Below are 25,825 nucleotides of genomic sequence, written 5' to 3'. Positions count from 1 at the left end.
AAAAAAGACCCAGATAATTGACAACTTGCTTAATGTCTACCTGTAGTTTGTCCTTAAATTTTGCAGTTTATTAGGGATTCTTATAAACATCTTCCTGTACCTTAAATGAAGCTTTCTGCAGTTTTTATTTCTGAAAGACAGTGGCAGGTATTCCACATCCAGTTTCTGGAAGGTGAACCAAATCACTGTCTTAAATGCCACTGTTTCTCAGCTCCTTTTTGGGGGGTTACATATCTTTGTTATATAAATGTGTATTATGTATTTTTAACTCTGAATACTGAAATAATTTTGGACTTAGAAGAGAGGACTTGCACAGAGAGCACACCATCACACTTCTCACCCAGACCCCCCGCTGTCAACACCCTGAAGACACATGACACAGTTGTCAAACAACGAAAGTGGTGGAGGAGTAACTAAAGCACAGATTTACTTGGGTTTCCTCAGTCTTACGAATGTCCATCTTCTGGTCCAGGATCCGACCCTGCATCTCACATGCCTTTAGTTGTCACATCTCCTCAGGCTCCATAGATCTGCCCCAGTTCCCTCAGTCTCTCCTTGTTCCTCATGACACTGACAACTCTGGAAGAGTACTGGTCGGGTATCTTGTAGATCATCCTTCAGTTTGGGTCTGCCCGATATTTTCTCATACTTAAGACAGACAGCATGGATTTTTGTAAGAACAGAACAGAGGTGATGGGACCCTCTTAGCACATCCTATCAGAAGATACATGTCATCCCATTACCAGTGATGTTAACCTTGATCTTCTGGTTAAGGTAGTGTCTTCCAGGATTCTCCACTGTAAAATCACTATTTTCCCTTCGGTAATCAATGATTATTTGGGAAGAGACATCCTGAGGCTTATCAAATATCCTGTTTCTCCTTAAATTTTCACTAATTTTAGCATCCATCCATTGGCCTTTCCTGCAAGGTCTGTACTGGGATCTTATAATGGTGATTTGCTATTTCTCTCATTCTTCCTTCTCTCAGGAAGAGTTGTCCCTTCTTCCCTTTATTTATTCAATCATTTTCTTAGTAACAGTCTCAGTATTTTTTATTCTTTGGCTTATAATCCAATAACGTTGTTATTTATTCAGTTGCTTAAATTATTCCAGTTTTGGTCACTGGGGACTCTTCTGTAAGGCTGGTTCCTGTGACTTTTTCTTTATTCTTATTTTTTTATTGAAGTGTAGTCAATTACAATGTTAGTTTCAGGTGTAGAGCAAAGAAATTCAGTTATACATCTACATATTTTTGGTTTCTTTTCCATTATGGCTCATTACAAGAAACTGAATATGGTTTTCTGTGCTATACAGTAGGTCCTTGTTGTTTATCTATATATATATAATAATGTATATCTATTAATCCCAAACTCCTAATTTATCCCTATCCTCCCTTTCCCCCTGGTAACCACAGTTTGTTTTCTATGTCCATGGGTCTCTTTTTGGTTTGTAAATAGAATTTGTATCATTCTTTTTTTTTAGATTCCACATATAAGTGATATCATATGATATTGGTCTTTCTCTGACTTACTTCACTTAATATGATTATCTCTGGGTCCATCCATGTTTTTGCAAATGTCATTTATTTCATTCTTTCTTTATGACTGAGTAATATTCCATTGTATACATATACTACATCTTTATCCAGTCATCTGTCAATGGACATTTAGGTTAACAGTGCTGCTGTGAACACTGAGGTACAGGTGTCTTTTTGAATTATAACTATAACATGATATATGATATATGCCCAAGAGTGAGATTGCTGGATCATATGGTAAGTCTATTTTTAGTTTTTTAAGGAACATCCACAGTGGCTGCACCAATTTACATTCACACCAGTGAACGTGTAGGACGATTCCCTTTACTCCATACCCTCTCCAGCATTTATTATTTGTAGACTTGAAGGATGGCCATTCTGACTGATGTGAGGTGATACCTCATTGTAGTTTTGGTTTACATTTCTCTCATAACTAGTGAAATTAGGCCATATATGACAAGCCCATAGCTAACATCATATTCAATGATGAAAAGCTGAAAGCATTTCCTCTAAGATCAGGAACAAGACAAGGATGCCCACTCTTGCCACTTTCACTCAACAGAGCCACTGGAAGTCCTAGCCACAGCAATCAGAGAAGAAAAAGAAATAAAAAGAGTCCAAATTAGAAAAGAAGTAAAACTGTCACTGCAGATGACATGATCCTATACATAGAAAATCCTGAATATGCTACCAGAAAACTACTAGAGATCATCAATGAATTCAGTAAAGTTGCAGAATACAAAATTAATAGACAGAAATCATTTGCATTTCTACACACTAACAACAAAATATCAGAAAAAGAAATTAAGGAAACCATCCCATTTACCATAATATCAAAAAGAATAAAATACCTAGGAATAAACCTACCTAAGGAAGCAAAGGACCTGTACTCTGAAAACTGTAAGACACTGATGAAAGAAGCTGAAGACGACACAAACAGATGGAAAGATAGATACTGTGTTCCTGGACTGGAAGAATCAATATTGTTAAAATGCCCATATTACCCAAGGCAATATACAGATTCAATTCAATCCCTATCAAATTACCAATGAGATTTTTCACAGAACTGTAACAAAAAAATGTTAAAATTTGTATGGAAACAGAAAAGACCCTGAATAGCCAAAACAATCTTGAGAAAGAAGAACTGAGCTGGGGGAATCAAGCTCCCTGACTTCAGACCATACTACAGTAATCAAAACAGTATGGTACTGGCACAAAACCAGACAAACAGATCAATGGAACAGGATAGAAAGTCCAGAAATAAACCCATGCACTTATGGTCAAATAATCTACAACAAAGGAGGCAAGAATATACAGTGGAGAAGAAGGTCTCTTTAATAAGCGGTGCTGGGAAAACTGCACAGCTACATGTAGAAGAATGAAATTAGAACCTTCTCTAACACCATATACAAAAATAGGGGACTAAAAATAGATTAAAGATCTAAATATAAGACTGGATACTGTAAAATTCCTAGAGGAAAACATAGGCAGAACACTCTGACATAAATTTATGTCAAACCAGCTTCTAGAGTAATAGGAAAAAGAAAACAAGAATAAACAAATGGGACCTAATTAAACTTAAAAGCTTTTGCACAGCTAAGGATACTAGCAGCAAAATACAAGACAACCTACAGAATGGGAGAAAATATTTGCAAATGATGTGACTGATGAGGGATTAATTTCCAAAATATACAAACAGCTCATACAGCTTAATATCAAAAAAAGCAACCCAATCAAAAAATGGGCAGAAGACCTAAACAGACATTTCTCCAAAGACGACATCCAGATGGCAAACAGGCACATGAAAAGATGCTCAATTCTCATGACTTTTGACATGCACTTCCTTATCCCCTAGTACCTCTGGCTCGTCATGTGTCTTCCTTACCCCAGGTCTACACTCAAATCACTTCTCCAAAGAATCCTGAGTCCTTTTATTGGAGAACAGTGTTTAGAAACTAAGATCTGAGTCCTAGGTAAGTTCAGTTACCAGTGTCATTGTTTTAAGAACTTCTCAGCAGACAGAGCTAGGGAATATAAGATGTATACTAATTCATGTGTATGCACATCTATATCTGCACATATGTTTAAAAAAATAAGTTCATACTGAAACCTCCAAATATCTCCAGAAAAAAACAGGGTTCATTCTAGCCTTCCCCAACCCACCCACGTTGCTTATTTGTAACTTTTGTCTCCAGCAACAAGAAACGTGGCTTTCTTTATCCACAATGTATCATATTCACTTGTTCAAGGGTCTGTGTAACAAATTTACCATCTTGAGTGATTTCATACATTTTTTTATCTCTATTCTTACAGTATCCAGTCAAAAGTTTCCATGTTATTTAGACCAGCTCCTTTCTTCCTCATCCCCTTCAGAATCATCATGTCACTCATCTATAATACACTTAGAGTCATGTGTCATGGTCTGTATTCCACCCTGGGTTCCCCTGGGATCTTGGTTCATTTTTTTAAACTGCATACAGTAAAAAAAAAAAAAATGTTCCTCGTACATTTTATAGGTTTTAACAAAAGCATAGATTCATGTATCCAGTAACACAGTATCACAAAATAGTTCCATACCCTCAAAAATTCCCTTAAACTACCCCTTTGTAGTTAACTCCTGCCCCTACCCCTGGAAACAATGAATCTGTTCTGCATTTTCCAAAATGAAATATAAACATAATCATATACTCTGTAGTCTTTTGGATCTTGTTTCTTTCAATTAGCAAACTTCATTTAAGATTAATCTATATTGTTGTGTATAAACAGCTTACCCCTTTTCATTGCTGAGCAATATTCCTTTATATGGATGTACCAGTGTGTGCATCTGTTCATCTGCTGGATGGACATCTGGGTTGTTTTCAGCTTTGGGTGATTATGAAAAATACAGTTTTTCTGTATAAGTATGGTTTTATATTCACTTGGGTTAACACTCTACAAACAGGATTGTTGAGCTGTATGACAAGTATACATTTAACTTTATTAGAAGTTGCCCAACTTTTCCAAAGCGGCTGTACCATTCTGCATTCCAAGCAGGTATATATGACAATTATTGTTGCTCTGCATCCTCACCAGAACTTGACATTTTTAGTTTTTAGTTTTTGTTTTTCAAATTTTAGCCATTCTAACAGGTGTGCAGTTGTATTCTTTTGGATACAAGCCTTTTGTTGGACAGGTGCTTTTGCAAATATTTTCTCCCAGTCTGTAGGTTGTCTCTTTATTCTCTGAACAGGGCCTTTCAGAGAGTAAAACTTAAGTTTTGATAAACACTAATACAACCACTGTCTCTTTGTGGATCATGCTTTTAGTGCTGTACTTCTCCAATGTTTTCTTTTGGAATTTTCAGGGTTTTGTGTTCATTTGGAGTTATTATACATTTTGAGTTAATTTTTGTTAAAAGTATGATATCAAGGTTCTGTTTTTTGCACATGGACGCTGAACTGCTGCAACACCATTAGCTGCACTGACTATCCTCACTTCTTTGAACTGCTTTGCTATCTTTGTGAAAAACCAAATCAATGTATTTGTGCAGGTCTACTTTCCAGGCTCTGTTTTGTCCTTTGATCTATGTGCCGATTTTCTGCCAATACCACGCATTCTCCATTACTGTAGCTTTACAGCAGGTCTTGAAACCAGGTAGTGTTAGTCTTTCTAGTTTGTTCTCTTTCAAAATTGTTTTGGCCATTGTAGTTCCTTTGTCTTTCCAACCTATTTTAGAATTAGCTGCTAATGTCTACAAAAAAATCTTTGTTGAGATTTAAACTGAGGCCATATTCAATCTATCAACCAACTTTGGAAGAAGTGACATCTTGACAATAGTGAGTCTGCAAATCCATTAATATGATACATCTCTATTCATTTGGGTCTTTGATTTCTTTCAACAATGTATGACATTTTAGCATGAAAATCATACACATTTTTGTTAGATTTGTAGGTATTTTTTTCTTTTCTGGGGGGTACTATTTAAATGGCACTTTTTATTGCATATTCCAATTGTTCACTGCTGTTGTAAGAATACAGCTGACTTTTGTACATTGACCTTGTAGCCCCATCATTATTTTGGTAAAAGACTGGATGTTTCCCTCTTATTAAGTATGTTAGTTGTAGAATTTCTGCAAAGGCTCTTTATTAGGTTAAAAGGGTTCCTTTCTTCTTCTAGTTTGATGAAAGTTATTTTTATCATGAATAAATACTGAATTCTGTTAACAGGGTGAATTTCAAAACTGATGAATTTTCAAATTCAGAATAAAGCTTTGTATTCCTGAAATGAAACCCACTTGGTCTTGATATATTATAGATGAATTTATCTACTAATAAACATATTTGCTGAGGATTTTATGTCTAGCATTCATGAGGGATATTGACTTATAGTTTTCTTTTCTTATAATGTCTTATTCTGGTTTATATTACAGTAATGCCAGCCTAATAAAATGAGTTGAGAGGAGTTCCCTCCTTGTCTATTTTTCTGAAAGAAATTATGTAGAATAGATATCATTTCTTCTTAAATGGTAGACTTTGCCTGTTAAACTATCTGGGTCTGGAGTTTTCTCTTTTGGAAGGTTTTAAACTAGGTTATTAAATTTCTTTATAGATATTCACTATTCAGATTAACTATCTCTTCTTCACCGAGTCTGGTAATTCTTTGGCAGTTTGTATCTTTAAAAGAATTTGCCCATATCATCAAAACTATCAAGTCTATCAGAACAGAGTTGTTTGTAGTAGTCCCTCACCCCACCTTTTTTTTGTAGTGTTGTTTATAGATTATCTTTTGTACAATAATTATTTGTAGTATTATTTTGTTTGTAGTATTACCTTTGGCTCATGTAACCTCTTTCATTCTTGATATTTGATAACTTGTATTCTTCTCTTTTTCTTTGGTCAGCCAGGCTGGAAATTTAGCAATTTTACTGCTGTTTTCAAAAAACTAGCTTTTGGTTTCACTGCTTCTCTCTACTGTCTGTTTCAAATTTCATTAACTTCTGATCTTTTTTTTCTCTTCTTCTGGTTGCTATGGATTAAGTTTGCTCTTTTTTCTCCAGTTTCTTAAAGTAAAAGCTTACTGATTTGGGACCTTCCTCTTCTAACATAAATGCTCAAGGCTATGAACTTCCTCTCTCAGCACTACTCTGGCCCCGCAAATCCTGGTATCTTATATAAATTTCAAAATTTCCCTTGATATTTCCTCTTTGACCCACAAATAATTTAGAAGTATGTTATTTAACTTCCTATATATGCCTTTCTGTTACTGACTTCATTTGTTGAGGTTTGTAAAGCACAGGATATGGTCTACCTTGCGGAATGTTCCAAGTGCTCTTAAGAAAAATGTGTATTCTGTTGCTGTGGAGTGAAGTGCTCTGTAAATGTCTCTTAGGTCAGGTTGGTTGCATATTGCTCAGGTCATTTAGACCCTTAACTGATTTTTCCAGCTATTTGCTCTGCCAAGTACTGAGTGAACAGTGTGGAAGGTTCCAGTTACAACTGTGGATTTTTCTATTCTACCTTTAGTTCTATCAGTTTTTACTTTATGTATTTTGAAGGTCTGCTGTTAGGTGCATACATATTGAAGATGCTTATTTCTTGAAAAATGGACTATATAATTCTTCTTTACCCTGATGATATTCCTTACTGTTAAGTCTACATTGTCCAAAATTAAAATGGCTACACCAGCTTTCTTTTGGTTAATGTTTACATGGTATATTTTTCTTCATCCTTCTACCTGTGTCTTTATATTTAAAGTGAGGTTCTTACAGTCAATACTATGATCTCCCTTTTTAAACCAATATGACATTTTGTTTTAACATTTTATGACCATATTTACTTGTATTTTGGATTAAAATCTATAATCTTGCTAGTTATATTTCATTTGTGCCGTCTGTTCTTTTTGTTTTATTTTGTTTCATCTGTTCTTTATTTTTCTCTTTTTCTCCCACTTCTTGGGCTACTGGAGTATATTTTATAGTTCCACTTTATCTCCTCCAGTGACTAATTAGTTATACCTCTTTTTAATTTTTTTCTGTAGTTGTACTAGGGTTTACAAGATAAATCTTCAGTTTTAGAGTTCACCTTCAAATATATAACATGTCACATGTAGAGCAAGGACCTACAGCAGTATATTTCTAATTCCCTGCTCTGTCATTTGCTGTCATGTATTTTATTTTTACATGTGCTATAAACACAAAATTCATTGCCATGATTTTTGCTTTAAAAGGCCAACTATCTTTTGAAGCAATTAAAAAGAGGGAAAAACACCCAGATCTTGGTTTCTAACACCATTCTCCAATAAAAGGAACCAAGGTTCCTTGGAGAGATGCCTGATTCTAGGACTTGGGCAGAAAATACACAAGATGCACCTGGAGCATTTTGTAGTAACCAGAAAATAAAGTAGTCACCCACACCTCTCCCCAAAAAACCCCACAAGGATGAAAGTATATGAAAAGGACACAGAAACCAACTCAACAGTCCCCAATAGTTAAGGCTGGAACAATTTGAGCAACGGAATAAACTACAGTATTGGTAGAATCATATATTAACAGAATTTAGCAATATTACAACCTGAAGTATAAAATAAAAGTCCATGAGTCCACACTAATAGAGAACAGGTAAGTCACTTGGCAGAAGAACTCCAAATAATTTATGTAGCTACTCTGCCCTCAAAGAGGTGAAGCATAACTCCCCACTCCTTAAGTGTGGGCCTTGTACAGTAACTTCCTTCCAAAGAGGACAATGTGGAAAGGGGGGAAAAGAGTAACCCATGACATACTACATCAGCAAGGTGGCCACGGTGACCAGCAGCAGTCAGTCATGTTGATAGTATGTACCCTCGACATGAGGATGAAAATGGCATTTTAGTTCCGTGGTCTTCCTCCCCTAAACCCGTACTCCAGCCTAATCATCAGAAAAACATCAGAAAAATCCCAATTGAGGAACATTCCACAAAATACCTAACCAATACTCCTCAAAACTGTCAATGTCATTAAAGTTAGGAAAGTCTTTGAAAAACTATCACAGCCAAGAGGAGCCTAAAAGACATGACTACTAAATGCAACGTGGTATCCTGGACTGGATCCCGGAACAGAAAAAGACATAAGGTTAAAAACTAAGGGTATCTGAATAAAGTATGGACTTTAGTTAATAATAATGTATCAATATTGATTCATCAATTGTAACAAATGTACCATACTAACGTAAGATGTTAACAACTGGAGAAAGTGGGTATGGAGCAGATGGAAACTTATACTCTCTTCACAATCTTTGCATAAATTTAAAACTGTTCTAAAATAGAAGTTTAAGGACACTATGAACTCAACTACAAAACAGAAACAGACTTGAAGATGTAGTAAATAATCTTATGGTTACCAGGGAAAGGGGGTGGGAAGAGATAAATTTGGGAGTGTGAGATTTACAAATGTTAGCCACTATATATAAAAATAGATTAAGAAAAAAAGGTTTCTTCTGAAAAAAAAGTTTATAAAATGTAGGAAAAAATGAATTTTATTTTATCTTTATTTATTCAGTTTCATTGTTCTTTATTTCTTTGTGTAGACTCAAGAATTTGCTGGTGGCATATTTCTTTAACATTCCTTATAAAGTACATCTGCTAGTAATAAATTCCCATGATTTTTGTTTGAGAAAGCTTTTCTTTTTTTTCATTTTCTGAAAGATACTTCTGCAAGGTATAAAATTCTAGGTTGAGTTTTTTTGTCTTTGTTTTAATTTCAGGACTTTGCTATTCCACTGTTTTCTAGCTTGCATAGTTTCTGAAGACAAGTATGGTACAAATTTTTATCTTTGTTCTTCTGTATGTTCATCTCTTTTCTCTGGCTGCCTTTAAGATTTTTGTCTTTTGCTTTTCCCAGTCTGAGAGAGAGAGAGGGAGAGAGAGTGTGTGTGTGTGTGTGTTCTGGGGACAGGGGAGCTGGTTGTAGTATTTACCCTTCTTGGTGTTGGTTATTATTTCTTCAAGTTTCTTCTGCTTTGTTTTCTCTCTCTTCTCCTTTTGGAATTCTAGTTACAAACTATGTTAAAACATTTGATAAAGCCCCACAACTCTTGGAGACTAATGTTCTTTTTTTTGTTTTGTTTTGTTTCTTTGTATCTACTCTTCTCTTCGTATTTCAGGTTGGGTGATTCCTACTGATCTGAAGACCTATGTAGGTCTTTCCTGTTAGGCCTGTAATGCAGAGTTTGAGTTAATTAAGAACTGGGCTGGGTTTAGGCATCACTGCTGTTACAGTTACCCTTGATGTATCCACCACAGGCCTCAGATCCCTTGGTGGGTAGTAGGGGATTGGTTTGCTGGAGGTTTTCTGTTTGTTTTTCTCCAGTGACTGCTCCATCCTCAGTTTTAAGCCCCTCCATGTGCTGTGCCCCAGGCTGAAGCCTGTCAGTCGTTCTGCCCTGCTCCTGGCAGTTTCCGCTCCTCCACCAAGGGTTGAGATGTTTTCCTTTCCGTTTCCCCAGATACAATGGGATTTCACCAGTGTCCTCAGGTGGCATTTATGTTGTTCATCTCCTCATAGACTAAGACTTCTGTTACATAGGAGAGAGAGGGTTTTGCCCCTACTGCAGTGGCTGCTCTTCCCCTCTCCCAGTTGTAAACCACAGAGGAAACTTTTTCAGGACATTTCCATTTTTTTTCTGTTAGCACCCAGTGGGGTTCATGGGGAAAAAGCCTGCAAGAGAGCTTAAGACTCTCCCTCTATCACAGTCCCAGGGGTTTTAGAGTCCTGCCAGGCAACACTGGCCTCCAGCAATTCACTCATCACCCTAGCTTAACTCTTATCATCTGTGTCTTACCCAGATAAGTCAGTGCTCCAATGTCCTCTCCCTGCAGTATCTGTCTCTCCCTAGAGTCTGCGCCAGTTGGCTGCACTAAAATCTCAGCACTACAGCGTGTTCATGGAAAACTATGAACTTGTTTGTCTAACTTTTTTTCACAGTAAGGCTGGGAGTGATAGTTTCCAGTTTTCTATATCTCTGAATGAGAAAGTACTTCTTTGTTTTTCAACTTAAAGGGTTTCAGTTCTGGCTCTCTTTTGTGCTACCCTGGACAAGTAAGTACTAACCTTTGCCTCAGTTTCCTCATCATACCTAGCCAAGGGCATAGTTTAATTGGGAAAGAACTGATACAATGCATATAAAAATGTTTGGGAATTTGTAAAGCACTATACAAATGTAGAATTATTATCTAAAGCCTGAAGCATCACTTTCACTTAGCAAAAACTCACATGGCGCGCTCAGCAACAGCACAGAAGAAAGAACACCTGGCACATCATGATGATTGTTAGGAGGCAAACAGTTAATAAATCAGAATGATTTTAAAACTTGCACGTATAGTCTAATTTTTTCCTATGGGAGACTAAGGGGGGTAGACATACTCTCCTCTTCATCATACACAGGATTCAAAAACAAATGAGGCTGGAACTATAAATACACTGTTAAGGGATGGGGTGGGGGAGACCTGTATTCCTTATAGAGTCAAATGGAAAGCTTATCTGAGAAGGAATAAACAAAGAAAAATTTATGGAGCATAACTCATTCAAGTTTTTATACATTCCTCCCTATTCCATAGTAGTTCTCTTTGGTATGTAGAAGTTTCTAACAAATAATTTAGTGTTTCTCTTGCAGAAAAGTACATGCAATAGATTACTGAAAGTATGAAAAGTACAGAGAAGAAATGCTTAAATAAGGCTTAATTTATCAAATTGGGGATGAGATCTCTAAGGAAAGATTCCAATCTGGTAAAATAAAATTAAGCATAATAACCTCTCCATACTTAGCCTAATTTTAAGTAACCGCTAAGCAGATTTATTTCCTGTTTTCTTCATAATCATTTCATAATCTGCTATGAAATGAAGATTTCATAGTAATCTTCAAATTCTAATTTCAAAGAGAAGCACTCATTAGGAAAAGGTCTATAGTCTATGGAAGTACAGGAAAGTCCAGAGGAAAATACACACTATGTATATAACAGTTTTAAAGAATGAAGTTGAAAAAGGGTTTAATGTACCAGTGGAGGCATCATGCCCTTGCTTGAAGGGGGGATGACAACCCGAAGATCTGGCTTTCGACTGTTCATTCCAAGGTTGCCACCACCTGGAGGAGGGGGAGACTTTGTAGGCATAACTTTGCCTAAACTATTTGCACCAGTAGTTCCGATCAAATTTGGAGATGCTCTTGAGTTTACGAATCCATTCCCTGGAAAAAAGAAATATTCATGAACATGAAAAGAGTCATTAAAATACTTTGGTATAAATATGATGCAAGTTGTCCTCAGTCCTGGTGTCAAGTGAATTTTATGACAAAATTCATGAATACCTAACCATGTATCTTTGAATATTTTAAAAATAAGCAAAGAAAGTTAATCAAAGTCTGAAATACTTATAAAGCTTAAGACTGATGCCACTTGTTTCCAGCCTCACTGCTTGGACCTGCTGAGAGAAATTTAAAACAAAAGATATGTTTCTAATGGGGCATCTCCTACTAGGGACCAAAATAATGGAGATATTGTAAGAAAACACTTGAGACTGGCCTATTCATTCATTCTCGTGACAACAAAGGACCCCACTAGGTTCTGGGCACTGACCTAGGTGTCAGGGCAACTCCCTAACTGGGACTTATTTAGCCCTCAGGTCTAATGCTCTATTTCCACCAAGTACCTCCTCCGTCAGCTCTACCTCCATCTGTTCTGTTCCTTCAGCTGCCATTAAGGTCTTCATTAAATATCTGTGATTTAGCTGACTGTAATCATCTTATTCCTACCTTTTAACTTCCCCTAATAGAACTGTTTATCTTCCTTAAAGAAACAGGTATATTGTGGTACATGTTCTATATACACAGTACTTGAGGGCACCGGTTGAGACAGAAAATAAACGTTAAGAGATCATCCCCGTTATCATGGATACTGCATTCATTCTAGTCCTCCTCGTGTGTAGCAGCCATGTGCTTTGGGTGGCGCTGACTCAACTTCCATCCCTCTTGCCACAGACTGGCGTGGTGATGGGCATTGACTCAGGTCCAAGCCAGTTAGTATATGGCATTCTCCCTCACCACAGTGATGGGATCCAGGAATGTCCAATCAGAACCTAGATAAAGAAGTTGCTATGTGGTAGTCACAGAGGCTCCTGCATTCCTCCAAATATGACTGAGGAAGCATTTTATTCTTAAGCCATTTTGAGACTCAGAAGAAAGTCAGAATGAGGAAAAAGCTGATAGAGAAACGAGGCTAAAAATAAATGAAGTAGAAGCCCTACCATGCTTATAGTGTGTACCACTTCTGGATCTTTTCAGTTACATATAACTTAGTAAACACCTTATACTACTTAAACCTAATTGAGATGGTTTTCTGTTAGTTGCAACTGATAGTATCCTAGTAGAAACAGTTACTATTGATGAGCTTACAGTTCAATGGTGGAGATAATGCCACAAATTAAAAAAAAAAAAAAGTAACAATATACAGGAACATAAAATAGAGGCTCCATATGCTATTTTAATTCCTAAGTAAATCTTAAATAAAGCAGGTGAGAATAGAAAACAATTACATATTTAAAAAATATTTTATGAAAACTTAATTACTAAATTTAAGTTATAGTGTTAACTGCTCATAAAAATACAGCATGTCACTGTATTGCATAATTTTAAAATAATCATCAGCTTTATAATCAAAAATAAAAAACGAAGTTGACCGTGTAGATGGTGTGCTTGTAGCAAGAGACTCAGTGTCGTGAATGCAGTACTATTATTCTATTTTGAATAGTCCTTAGTATCTAAGTCTACTCTATTACAGCAGATACATACTAATTTAAGAGCACTAGATAAGAGAATAAATTTGTTGGCTTATGAATTCCATTTCTAGTGTTTATTACCAAGCTGATCAAGAACAAAATATTCAGAATAGTGAACTAGAAGTTCATGGAGGGCTGAACAGGCCTCCTGAATTCTCAGCATTCACACATCAATAGCAGTGACTCTCTAAAATCAGGTAACAATACAGAACTGTCTTTGTAATTTGGAAATAAGCTTTTAAACATGTACTGTGTGCAGAGCACTATGCAGTGAGGAGGATATAGGAAGGGGAAAAAAAACACCCTACATGGTCTTCAAGCACCTTTTCTAGCAAAAGCAGGCACTCATCACAGAGGCATGAAGATGCCAAATTATACTTAAGTTATGGGCAACACAATGAAGTACAACCACATAAAATTTACAAGGACACAGAAAGCAAAGCACTGATACAGGTATGGGGGCTTAATTAGGGAAGATTTTGTGAGACTGACTATTAAGCAGTCTGAAAGGACAAAGATGAAAAAATTTACATAGTGTTTGGCAGTTTATAAAACATTTTCAGAAACAGAATACAATGAATAGGGTCAACTGATGAATAGATACATAAATTCTAAAATTAAAAAATGTAACTAGAAAGAGATAAAGTTCCTGAAGATAATCTGTTGAAGGAAATGGATGCTTCAGTATATCTGCATATAATATTTTAGAGTTTGAAAAAGATGTTATTTAGGTAAATTATTCATATGAAAAACTAAAAATTAATGTTTTGCCAATGTGATCTCATCAACCCTGCTGCATCCTAACCAGTGCATTTTCATGGGACAAAAAAACAGAGGAGTGAGGTGTGGCACTTAGGAACTGGTCTGGATCTCCTCAGAAGCTGTGATTCAAAATGTCAGGACTCCAGATGATCAGTATCTCCTACCTCCTCCACCTTAACTCTCACCCAATTCCTCTTGCTTTCTCCAAAACTTTTACTAAGTGACCTACCAGTTTTAATTCATCATGTGACTTAATTTTGCTGTTGGGACTGGCATTTCAGTTAACCTTATGAGACTATTTCCTGCATTCTGTTAAACTTCAGAAAGCAGTGCTGTCAAAAAGAAAACAATCTCCCCACTAGGCCATCCCCTGCGGAGCAGGGCTCATCCAAGAACTGGGCAGAGGTAACTGCTAAGCAACTCACTTAGATATAAAACACATATCAAACAATTCTATACAAAAACAGGAAGGGAACAGAATGTAAGATTAACATCAGTCAGCAAAGATTAACAATGTTTCTTTTAATTAAATGACGGCATGAACATGTTCTTAATTTTTCTGACAATATTTAGAAGAAGATTCTTATTTACCTGATTTGCACTCAAATCTAAAGGATAAAGTGATATTTCCTCTCAAATACATAAGATGATGCAAAGATATAATTTAGAAAAACACTTTATCAGGAAGCACTAACCCTCTTTTCCCACATGGAGTTTGTGATGCTTTCCAGCCGGACACAGTACTACAGTAACCCATGAGAAGCAAATTGTAAGAATGAAAGGGGATCTAAAGGCATGATAGTTCTTAGTGTGAAGTTGGAGTCTGCGGCAGATGATTACAGGATGATGTAAGCACTTGGTAACTTGCCAGGCTGAAACAAGACAATCTTGTACACACCATTTGTTATTTTGTGGAGTGTGGGCATATACTATCTAATATATGCCTTCTTACCTCCAGTTCACTTTTTATGAAAAAAAAATGAAGATATTGTTGGGACAGAATTTTGATGTGTATACTTTAAGTATGTAATTCATCTTGCTACAGCCTACAAATTTAGGAATTAAAGTACCAACTCTAAATGAATAAACCCAATTTAATGTGACTATTGTTAAAATGTGTTTTCAGTTTTATGGTAACTTAATACCCTGACACAAATGTGACGAAAATGCTTTTGAGCAAACTGCACACTAATGCCCTCAGAAACTTGACAAAGCTAATCTTAATTATGGACCTGTTATCTCTAAGGCAGGGCGTTCAATTATATCAATCTGGCTCCCGTTTCAGAATATCATATCAGCTGAAATAGCGCACTAAAGTGGCTGGAAAGCACTCCATGTTCTTAATACTACTCTTTTAAGGCTATTATTTTGAATCTATTTGGGAAGTTCAACTGACATGCAAAGGATTTTGAAAATTTCTTAAGGATTCTGAAAAATTCATCCAAATCAAGGTTCAAGAATTGGTTTTATCACATTTGACAAATTTTTCATAAAATCTGACAAAGTTTCAGCTCATCATTCAATAAATAAAAATACATTTAAAAAGTCTATAAAATTATGTTATTTATATAAAGAAGTGAATGAGGTTTCTAAAATTTAAGACGACCACAGGTTTTAAAATCACTGATGACATTCTTACTTGACTCAATGGAAATTCCTGTATGATGAACAACATGGATTCTGCCCATTTAGAAACTTATCATCTAAAACAGACAATCATGTGAACCTGCTTCTGTGTTCTCTCTCCAATCTCTCCTGTATGCATAGCCCCAAAGAGGCCACATTTCTCCTTCTCTTTCAGAGACTTCGTGCATTCCCATGGCTTCAACCATTGCCTCAATATGACTCTTAAATCTGTTTTGTGTCTCCTAATTTCCAGTCTATAAGCAACCACTTGGTGGGCACTTTTCCCTGGATACACTGCTGTCATCTCAAACTCAACTTGTTTTAAACACTTGCACTACTGTCAGCCTCCATCACTCTGATCCCCACTTCCATAGAGCTACCAAGCTTTACTATTCTTTTTTTTTTTTTTTTGCCTTTTTCAGTTTCATTAGGTAGAATTATTACAGTTTAACTACACATACACATAATGTATCTAAATACATACATACAGTGTACTGCAAATTTTTTTAGTTTACATGTATGTACTGATCATTGTTTCTAAGAACAGTTTAGAGCTTTAGCTTTTTAAACTTAGTTATCAAAGGAATAAAGCCAACTACAAAATAAGAATCAACAGAATGCAGTAATCCAATCATAAAGGACAGTCAAATGTGTTTACACATAAATTCTCAATGATTATCTCTTCAAACACTGCTTCTGGACAATTTTTTTCTCTCTTTGCCCTCTAGGACTCCAATGTAAAGTATGTTAGGCCTTCTCACTGTATTCTCTAGGTCTTATTCTTCTTTTGAATTATCCATCCTTTTATGACTCAAAAATTTGAGTATTTTTCCTGTCATCTTTTAGTTCACCAATGCTCCCTTTTGCTTTGTCTGATTTGTTATTAAACTCATCCAGTAAATTCTTAATACAATTAATTTTTTCAGTAAAAAAAGTCCATTTTTAAAGTTTCCAGTTCTCTACCAAAATTCTTCATCTTTTAAAAAATGTCCTTGACACAGTAAACCTTGTTATGTTAAACTCAAAGTCTGTATCTAAAAACCCCAGATTCTGGAGTTCCCAGGAGGCTGGTTCTACTGGCCATTTTTGCTGCAGGTTTTCATTTATGCTGTATTGCTCCTGACTATGCCTAGTTAGTATCTCAAGTAGAAATAGTAAGGTCCAGGATGGTGATGCTATTCTTCTAGAGAGTAGCTGCCTTCCCAGGCATCCTGGGGCCCCTAACAACAGACCACCACAACCTGACTCTAAGAAACGGGATGATGCAAACAGGAGAAGTAGCCACCACGAGGGACCGTTTACCTCTGCTTCACGTTACTTCCAGGGCGCAGCTTTCTGGGGTCTCAACCCAAAGTGAGACGAGTATACTAGGCCCTCCTAATTCTTTATGGGCCCTGAACTGTGATCTCTCTGTCCCCTAGGTCTCTGAGGCTGTCACATTCAGCTTCTCTGGCACCCCACCGTGGAAGTGGTTACCACCACCTGAGAAAAAACAGCCGTAAGTGCTAGGCTCACCTCTTTGAGTCTCTGACTTTGTCACTCCCCAGGCCTTGAGCCAATAATTCTTTATTATCTTATTAGCTCTCAAATGCTTTCACGCAGATTTTTAAAATACTCTGCCTAGAATTTCCAGTTGTCCTCAGAAAAAGGGCTGGTCCAAAGGACCAAGTCTGCCCAAATGACCAGTCTTTCCCAAAGTATGTTTTATATGACATTAATTCTGAAAGACGCTTTTTCATGAGAAAAAAAATGGAGGGTTCTATTGTGAACTCACTTTGAATAACCATGTTACATACTAAGTTTTAAGATTCACAAGACAGGTTAGCATTTTAAAGGCTCTGATGTAAATCCAACAGTAAGGAAACCTGTTCAGTTTTATTTAGCACAAGATTTGCCAAACAGACAGGTTAAGTCCTTCTTTTCATATAGTTTCAAGAAACACACTCTAAAAAATGTAAATGAGAAATCATACCCACAGCTTTTAATATCTTTTCTTCTAAATTTCTCATGGAATTTAAAATGTTAAAATTCATAAAGACTTTATTTAGGCATAAAATTCAGTTTAAACTAATTCTTCCAAACTACTAAACCAAAATGGCACCATTGTTGAAAATAAGCTAAAATACATTATCTGACTCTTCCTCACAAAAAATATACTGGTGGGGGGGGGGTGAGATTTATAGCAAGAAACACTTTAAACCCATGTATGCTCTAAGTACTACACAAATACAATTACTTTCATCTGGTTTTGGAAGAGAGTGATATGACTACTCAGTTGAATCTGAATTCTGAGGTAGCACATGTTAAAAAGCAGTTATAACAAAAATGTCATTTAGGATATAATTCAACAAACAGAATAAGCAGAGTTACACCCAGTGCAGGTAAAATAGGTATATAAGAGTATGAATCAGTTAAGAATCAAGACACCCAATCCTGACGTGTTGTAAGACATTTAGGTGCACACTAAGAAACAGATTTATCTCCGTGTGTGTGTACTAATGGAAACACACTTGCAAATAACTAAGCACTTAAAATATTTTAATACTTGAATTTTAAATTTTAATAAAAATTCATGTCCACTAATCATAATCATTGACATGATTACTAACACTGTTAACACTAAACATACTAAAACAGTTGCCTATAACAGGGGAGCAGGGGTGGGGGGAGGAAGGGCATGAGAGTGGAACAGAGGGATAAGAGGGATAAATGAATAACATACCGAGATGCACTGTACAAACCAGTGATGATGAGCCATGATCTGAGGAGTGTAATTAATGTGCCCTTCTACACATCTGAGAGTCTAGAAAGGGGGGAAGAGGCTTACAAAAGAAGAAAAACAAATTAAAAAAAAAAAAAGAAACAGGCTCACATGCAGAAAGTCAAATTAGGATGATGTCAAAGTCTGAGTCTGAAATTACCAAAGGAACACAGAAAACTGAGCAGCAAAGACCAAGATAGATTTACAGCTGCACATCAGACAGGAAAGAACAGTGAAAGAGCTTTAGGGAAGTGTGAAGAGTACCAAAAAAAACTCTCCAAACAAACAACAAACAAACAAACAAAACAACAAGAACTGAAACACTTGTTTGACAGGAGGAAGAACCAAGTTTATGAAAACAAGTAAAAGCAAGGGGAAAACACATTAGAAAACTTCAAATAGTTGAACCCTGTGAAATAAAAATGCTTTTTGAAATAAAACCTACAGCTATTTAACATTAACATTAAATGAAATAGAAATTATTGACTCCAACCTTAACCAGGCTGGAAAGTGGAAGGGAGAGCAAGGTGTATCATGTTGGGGGAATAAAAGCATATGAGAAAATACAATTCAAAAAGGGTATATGGGTTGAAAGTTGAAAAGAAATAAATCATAAATATTAGGAAATACACATAGAAGTATAGCAGCCCTAACGTATAGTTGGTAAGACCTTCATGAATTTTTCTCCATTTAATTACCTCTTTAAAAAGATCTCACAACAGGTCTTACCTGTTTAATTCCATTAAAATAGCAGTTAATAGAGTGGCAGATATAATCAGGCATTTATTCCTACCTTAGTTCACTATATGCTTTGTTAACTTGTCTCAGTGTCTATTTCTTTCTTTCTTATCATTTTTAACTAAGTTATTCAATCACCTCAGAACTTTTCTTATAGCAGAAGGTCTAACATACTTTGTGGAATAAATGGGTTGAATGCATGTAGTTGGGAATTCTTCCTGTAAGTGATCTGTTTTCAGATCCTTGAACACACAATATTTAGAGGGGGAGGGGGGAATTCCTGTCCTTGCTTTCAGATAACAATGATGATAACTTGATTATTACAGACGAAGAGACCAAGATGACTTAATGTGATGGTAATCCAAAGGGATAGTTATGCTTGTGACTTTTTGACATACATGCCATGTTTCTGTAATGTTAAGGTCATAATCTATCTTTACTAGCACTTTAGGGCTGGGCAGACACAATTATGTCATGTGTAAACTGCCAGTCATCTTGGGAGGGGTCTCAAAGTAAAAGAACCAATTTGACAGCAACTGTGACAAAATGTGAATGTTCTACATGTAACTACCAAAACAGATCCTTCAGAGACAAACTTCTCAGTTCTTTCTGTGTCTCTAGAATTGGGCCACCATTTCTTTGTACTGCAATCTCTCTGAAAACATTTCATGCAATTGTAAGATATATCAGTCTGCTAACAATTTAACATTGGTAAGGGCAAGTAACACAGAAAGCTTGAAATTGCCCTCATGTAAAAATTATATTAAGGCAATTTAATTTTTAGAAAAGAACAATATCTGCTATGAAGGAAACAATGTTTACTGAATGAATGAGTAACTGAACTTAAGGCCAAGGTATGATGAATACAACATGGATATGAAAAAATGTTAAGCATCAATGAAAGTACCCTCAAAAGGAAATTAAATAAATACACAAAGGGACATGTCTACTCTAGCCATATATCCCATTTTTCCTCTTCATTGGTATAAACCCTTGTTTGAAGGACAATATTCCTTTTATCTCAGACAGGTTGGATGCCTACAAAGTGAACCAGCAGGAATTCACTCACCCACTGGGCTACTTCCAGCTCCATTTGGCACTGTGAGGTCTGAAGTGCTCAACATCCCACCTAACATCATAGAGAGAAGAGAGGGGACAAGGAATGAATGTGAATTGGCTTTCCTTGTCTGAATGACAATGAACTGAAAAGAGGTAACCCTCACTCCATCCCTAAAAAACATAAAAATAAAAACCAGCCCAGTCTGAACTTGGTGTTAATGTGTCATATACACACAGGCACTCACCTATCAAGCTCTGGACATGCCCGTCTTCTTGTGTATCAATTCCAAATAGTACATATTGATTAGAATGGGGGCAGTGCTAATGGAATGCTATAAAATCTAGGACTTAGGGAGAGGAGACACTGCATTACACAGAATAATGCAGTAAATGTACTGCAAACTTCTGCTGAATTAATGAATGAATCAGGCAGGCAGAGTCGCGTAAAAAACATTCTAGCTCCATTCAAGTGAGTCTATTTCTCCATATTTTTTACATGAATGGCTCACACTCAACTTTAAATCTTTGCTTGTGATATCCTCTCTCAGTAGGCTTTCTCTTGGTAAGGAAAACTTAGAGATGGCAGGTCCTCTGTGATGTTCCTCTATGCCTGATTCAATGCCAGAGCCACAGATTTTCAAAAAAAATACTTTAAAATGGAGGCAGTTATGTAGTAGTGACTCTTGATCATCAAAGCAATAAAATTAAGAGTAGCAGAGTAAGAAACTGTTTATGTTAGCAATTAGTCCTTTCATCCTTTTTGTTAAAGAACGGGCAGGATAAGTATCACTACGTACCTGCACTGCCAGTGCTTGGTGGTCTCTGAGGGGCTCCGGGGGATACATTTCTGTGCAGCGTGGCTTGAGGTGGGGAGAGCATGCTTGAATCTGCCAATGTTGAGCTGGCTGCCAAAGAGGGGGACACGAGTGAACTCCCTGGGTTAGTGTAGGACAAAGCATTAGGGCTGGTCACAGGGACTGTGACAGACATTGAGAAGTTCTGAGGCGGCAAACCAGGCTGTAAATAAAGAACAAGGAAGAGAAAACTGTTAGTTTCATTTTCATCTATATTAATTTAATAACTTACAAACTTTATTTTGATAAGGTAACTTAAGGTACTAAAAGTAGAGGATAGGGATAGGTTCTTACTAAATCAATTTGCCGGTTTAAACTATTTTCTTTAAAATTATATTTAAACATAAGAATGTTTAACATGAACATATTCAATTTCATTTTTTATATATTAATACATATATACTAGTATAATATATATATTGTATACTTCAAATATTCAGAGAGATCAAAATTAGAGGTCAGAACCTGATGTTAAAGTTTTGTTGTGGAATTGAGACATTACAAAATATATCACTGCTATTAAGCAAGCTTAAATTAACATTTTAATGCAAACTAGTTTAGTAACATTACATTTCTATTGGGAGATTCCAAATACAACAAAAGGGAAAAAGTGTGTACACATATTATAAACTTCATACATCAAATCTGGAACATTATAAACAAGCCCTGGTCTGATTTAACTGACTAACATTCTTAATGGACAAAACTAAAAAAAAAGAAAACAAAAATCAAGTTATATACATAGCATAATGCAATCTCAATGTAATAAAAATGCAAAAAATAATCTAAATAATAAAATTAACTACTGACAAGCTATCTTTAAATTGCTTAAATATTAAATTACAAATATTATAAATGCTATCTTCTTTTCCTCCAAAATATTCCATACTCCCTTTAAAATAGTATTTTCTATTTTCCTCTTGCATTTCCTCTTTAGACCACTTACAATATACTCGTTAACCATGATACATAACAATCCTCTTTATAATTTAAAGTGAGAGAAAAAAAATTCCTCTCCTTACATTTTAAAATAGTGATTTGCAAAGTAAGGTAGCATTGCTAATTCAAAGTTGGAGGAATATAAGTAACTTATGTACTCTATTCAACAGTTTATTTCAGGTTGAAAATTATAATTCATTAAAAGGCATAAAACAATAGACATATGATAAACTTTCAAAAGTAAAGCGATTTTATTTATAAATGTTTTTGCAGCTTAACACTAACTGCAAGATCACCGAGATCCATGTGAGGTCAGAAGGGATTTTATTTTCTTTTGTTTGCTGTTGTTTTGTTTTTTAAGAATGGTATTAGCACAAAAATACCTCCTTAAATCTGTTTTTCATGAGATTCTTATTTATAGCATAAGGCAACTTTCAAGAAAAAAAATCCGTGATGCATACTTTAACGCACAGTTGTAAGAGAGTTAACTCTGACAACGAAGCAAGTATCAGCATTGGAACCGATTTGTTCCATAAAGCCTACAAATCACACAGAGCTAGAAAAATCAGATCCAGAACAATTGTCCTAAGTAGTTCTTCTCTGAAGAACTATCAAAGCAGCAGGAACTCAAAGAAGTACTGTTTCACTACTATTAGATGGATGAGCATGGAAAAATTTTAAACCAACTATTTGTTTTGCAACCAGTTTAAGAACATTGCTTCCTTAAATTAAAATCGAGCCAAGGCTCTCTTCCTCAATACCTACAGTGTAAGAAAATGACTTTGCAGGTATTGTCGAAAAGTTGTTTTGGGACATTTACAGAAAGCCAAATAGTAAGCGACTATTACAGCAACTATACAAAATAATTAAAAATAATTTTGAAACACCAAATTTTGTAATAAATCCAGTCACTTTATAGTCTCAAGATCTACTTAAGTACATGTAGTATTTTTAAAGGTCATAAGAGGGAGAGCAAAAGTCTCACGTGCACCCTATACTTAACATGGAAATTTAAAGCTGGAAGGGACCTAAAAACTATGTGAGCCAACTCACTCACTTTACAGATAAAGAAATTGGAATCCAGGATGTTTAGGTGCCCTATTCAAAGGTATAGTAAAAAGCTGAGTCAGGATTAGGATGCTTTCTCTTCACTACTAAGTTTAAGACACTGAAGATGTACTACCATAAGATCTCCAAAATTTTATTCTGAAGTTCTATAAAACCAAAAGAAATTAATAAACTCCTTCCCCCCTTTTGCTTACTGTTGCCATCACCCACTGGGAAAATAAACAAGATGCATGGTCAATCTCTTCATGCATAAGATAAAAACACAAACCATTCTTTAGTACTCACTGCGATTTTATGATTCCGCATCATATTATCAAATTCCTCATTAATTTTTTTATATTTTTCTTCTGTATGTGGCGTTAGCACATAGGAAGTATCAGGGTCTGGGCTGTCGCACCCTCTGTGTTCCTTCTTGTTCAGAGCCTAAATAATGAAGTTAACAAAAAGGATCAACAAATAAAAAGTAGAGGTAAAGTAAAAGTACTTACAGGGCCTCGTTTGAAAATAAAATCACTATCTTCATTTAGTTTGCTGAATCTGTCCTCCGAGAGTGGACTGTGCTCAAAGTAATCGTCAGCATCAGGGCTCTCACAACCATTAAGGCCTTTCTTTCTTAAAGTCTGAAATACAATTGGAAAATTCACACACAAATGATACTAACTTGCCATGATTTTTTTTGTAAAATTTATTAAGAGAGCACAGACTGAATGAACTGGGTTATAAAAGAGCCACTGAAATGGTTTTAAATGATCACAAACATACTCTAATTCTTCAAATACAGTAAACCTTAGATATAAGCAAAATCATGATCCCATTATACATGAAGAGATAAGGAATATTCACAGATTTGTATTCTTCCTTTCCATACTTCCTAGAGAATACTAAATAACTCACTGTTCTGACAGTTACAATTCAAATCTGGTTATAGCCTGATCCAACACACCTGTTAGGGCCAATGAGTATAAGAACTGAAATACAAATGTATCAAAATGATGCTTTGGGAAGTTACCATAGTACCTTTATAAAATGAATATTTCAGCAATTTCATCTACTGACATTCCTTTCTTCCTGAGAGTTCAACTTATTCATAAGAATAGGCACAACACCCCAATAATTTCATTCCTAATTTGTTCTTAAGAACTATCATTTTCATACATAACTCTGAAGTAGAAAAATTCAAATACCTATTTATATATGACAGAAAGGACTCTTTCCTATGCAGAATGTACATATTGTTAGAGACTTCACATATCTTTAAAATCTGTATTAAAAACTACATCAGCATAATCTTTTCCACACTTTGCTAACTCTTTCTAGAGAGCTCCCTCATGGATTGACCTGATCCACTGAATTGACTTTGTGGAGAATTTTGAGTGTCATCAAAGTATCCCTGACATCACACTGACTCTTTTTTTCTTATTCTGGGATAGAAATATAGTGAATGGTTGGTTTTATGATTTTTAATTTTTTAAATTAAAATCATCACAAAAGGACTTGTCTAGCATTTAAAAGCATAAAATTTAAAACCTAGGGCTTAACAATCTATGGAATATTAATTCACTTCCAGAATGTCTAAATTTTAAAAAATGCTGATGGATCTTATTTTAAAGTAGAATTTTTAGGTTTCAACAACTTAGCTAGCTGTGAGACTTGCTGATTTTCCAGGCAACTACAGAGAAGCTTTATGAAGTTAAATTTTTTCAAGTAAGCCTACCTGTCAGAGCTTGTTTAGTTAAGAAATGTTTGCACAATAGACTAGTACTAGATGTGTGCATTTACAAGTGATTATATTAGATTTAAGGAATATTTTTAAATAATTCATAATAACAGATCTCAGTGTCCTTTAAAACATCATTTATAATAATTATGAATGCTTATTTTACTCATTTCCTCTTGAGAGAAGCAAAAGGTAAACACACAATACATTAAGGTTTGAGATTTTTTTCCTTAATTTCTCTGAAGTTCTTTAAAATTTCACTTTACTCTATTTGATTTTTTCCTTGCACGTTTAAAGACATAAGAAATCATTGGTATAGATATGTTAGCCTCTCGATTACTTGGCATGTGCTACGAATCCCACACACAATGCCTGAAACCCCCACAACATAATCACTAACCATGAGCACACAGCAAACACTATACCTACTTCCCCAACACTGGCTCCATGGCTCTGAGTTCTATGAGTCTAACTAATCACATAGACTTTTATATGTACTCAGCCATGAAAGGTCCTGTTGTTTAGAACTGAAGGATGGAGACATGTACCCTCCCCCATCCATGGTGGCAGCAAGGTCTGCTTGCCAACTCTGCATCTTGCTATCAGCAGTGAAGACATTAACACTCAGAATACTGGAACACAATGAACTTTTATAACCTACACAGCTCTAGATACAGAACAAAAACAGTAGGTGCCTACACACAGATTTTATCATAAAGTTGATTTATTCTAGCCTGAAATCTCTAGGTATTTTCCCCTCATATTTATATATTCTAAGACTAGGTAATTCATAGTCTTGCTCTTCCACTAACAGCAATCACCAAGTATGTCCCTTTGAACATTTAAAAATTGCACAAGAGAAGAATATGGCTTTAGTTTAATAATCACAAAACTTTTTTATTCTACAATGGTAGGGTTAACCCTATTTGTACTCATGAGGAAGAACAGTGCTCTCGTATCTCTGGCTCTGCAAACCCTCACTTT

The 25,825-nt window shown here is 35.6% G+C and overlaps 1 protein-coding gene across 8 annotated transcripts in view; it reads right to left on the bottom strand.

Annotated features, from left to right (window-relative positions):
* The window catches only part of MEF2A (myocyte enhancer factor 2A), a 124,255-nt gene that overhangs the window by 14,425 nt on the left and 84,005 nt on the right, over positions 1-25,825 (bottom strand). For 3 of the 8 annotated variants that reach the window (XM_032469016.1, XM_032469018.1, XM_032469023.1), the window contains 4 exons: positions 23,613-23,744; positions 21,061-21,280; positions 20,274-20,333; positions 11,544-11,731 (listed from right to left, as the gene is read on the bottom strand). In XM_032469016.1, the coding sequence (XP_032324907.1) occupies positions 11,544-11,731; positions 20,274-20,333; positions 21,061-21,280; positions 23,613-23,744 (600 nt within the window). Of the gene's footprint in view, positions 1-11,543; positions 11,732-20,273; positions 20,334-21,060; positions 21,281-23,409; positions 23,548-23,612; positions 23,745-25,825 lie in introns of all 8 variants that reach the window. The other 5 variants (XM_032469019.1, XM_032469022.1, XM_032469015.1 and 2 more) reach the window with 3 other exon arrangements.

The sequence above is a fragment of the Camelus ferus genome, chromosome 27 (assembly GCF_009834535.1).
Source record: "Camelus ferus isolate YT-003-E chromosome 27, BCGSAC_Cfer_1.0, whole genome shotgun sequence".
NCBI lineage: Eukaryota > Metazoa > Chordata > Mammalia > Artiodactyla > Camelidae > Camelus > Camelus ferus.
This window is presented reverse-complemented; position numbering and strand designations above follow the sequence as displayed.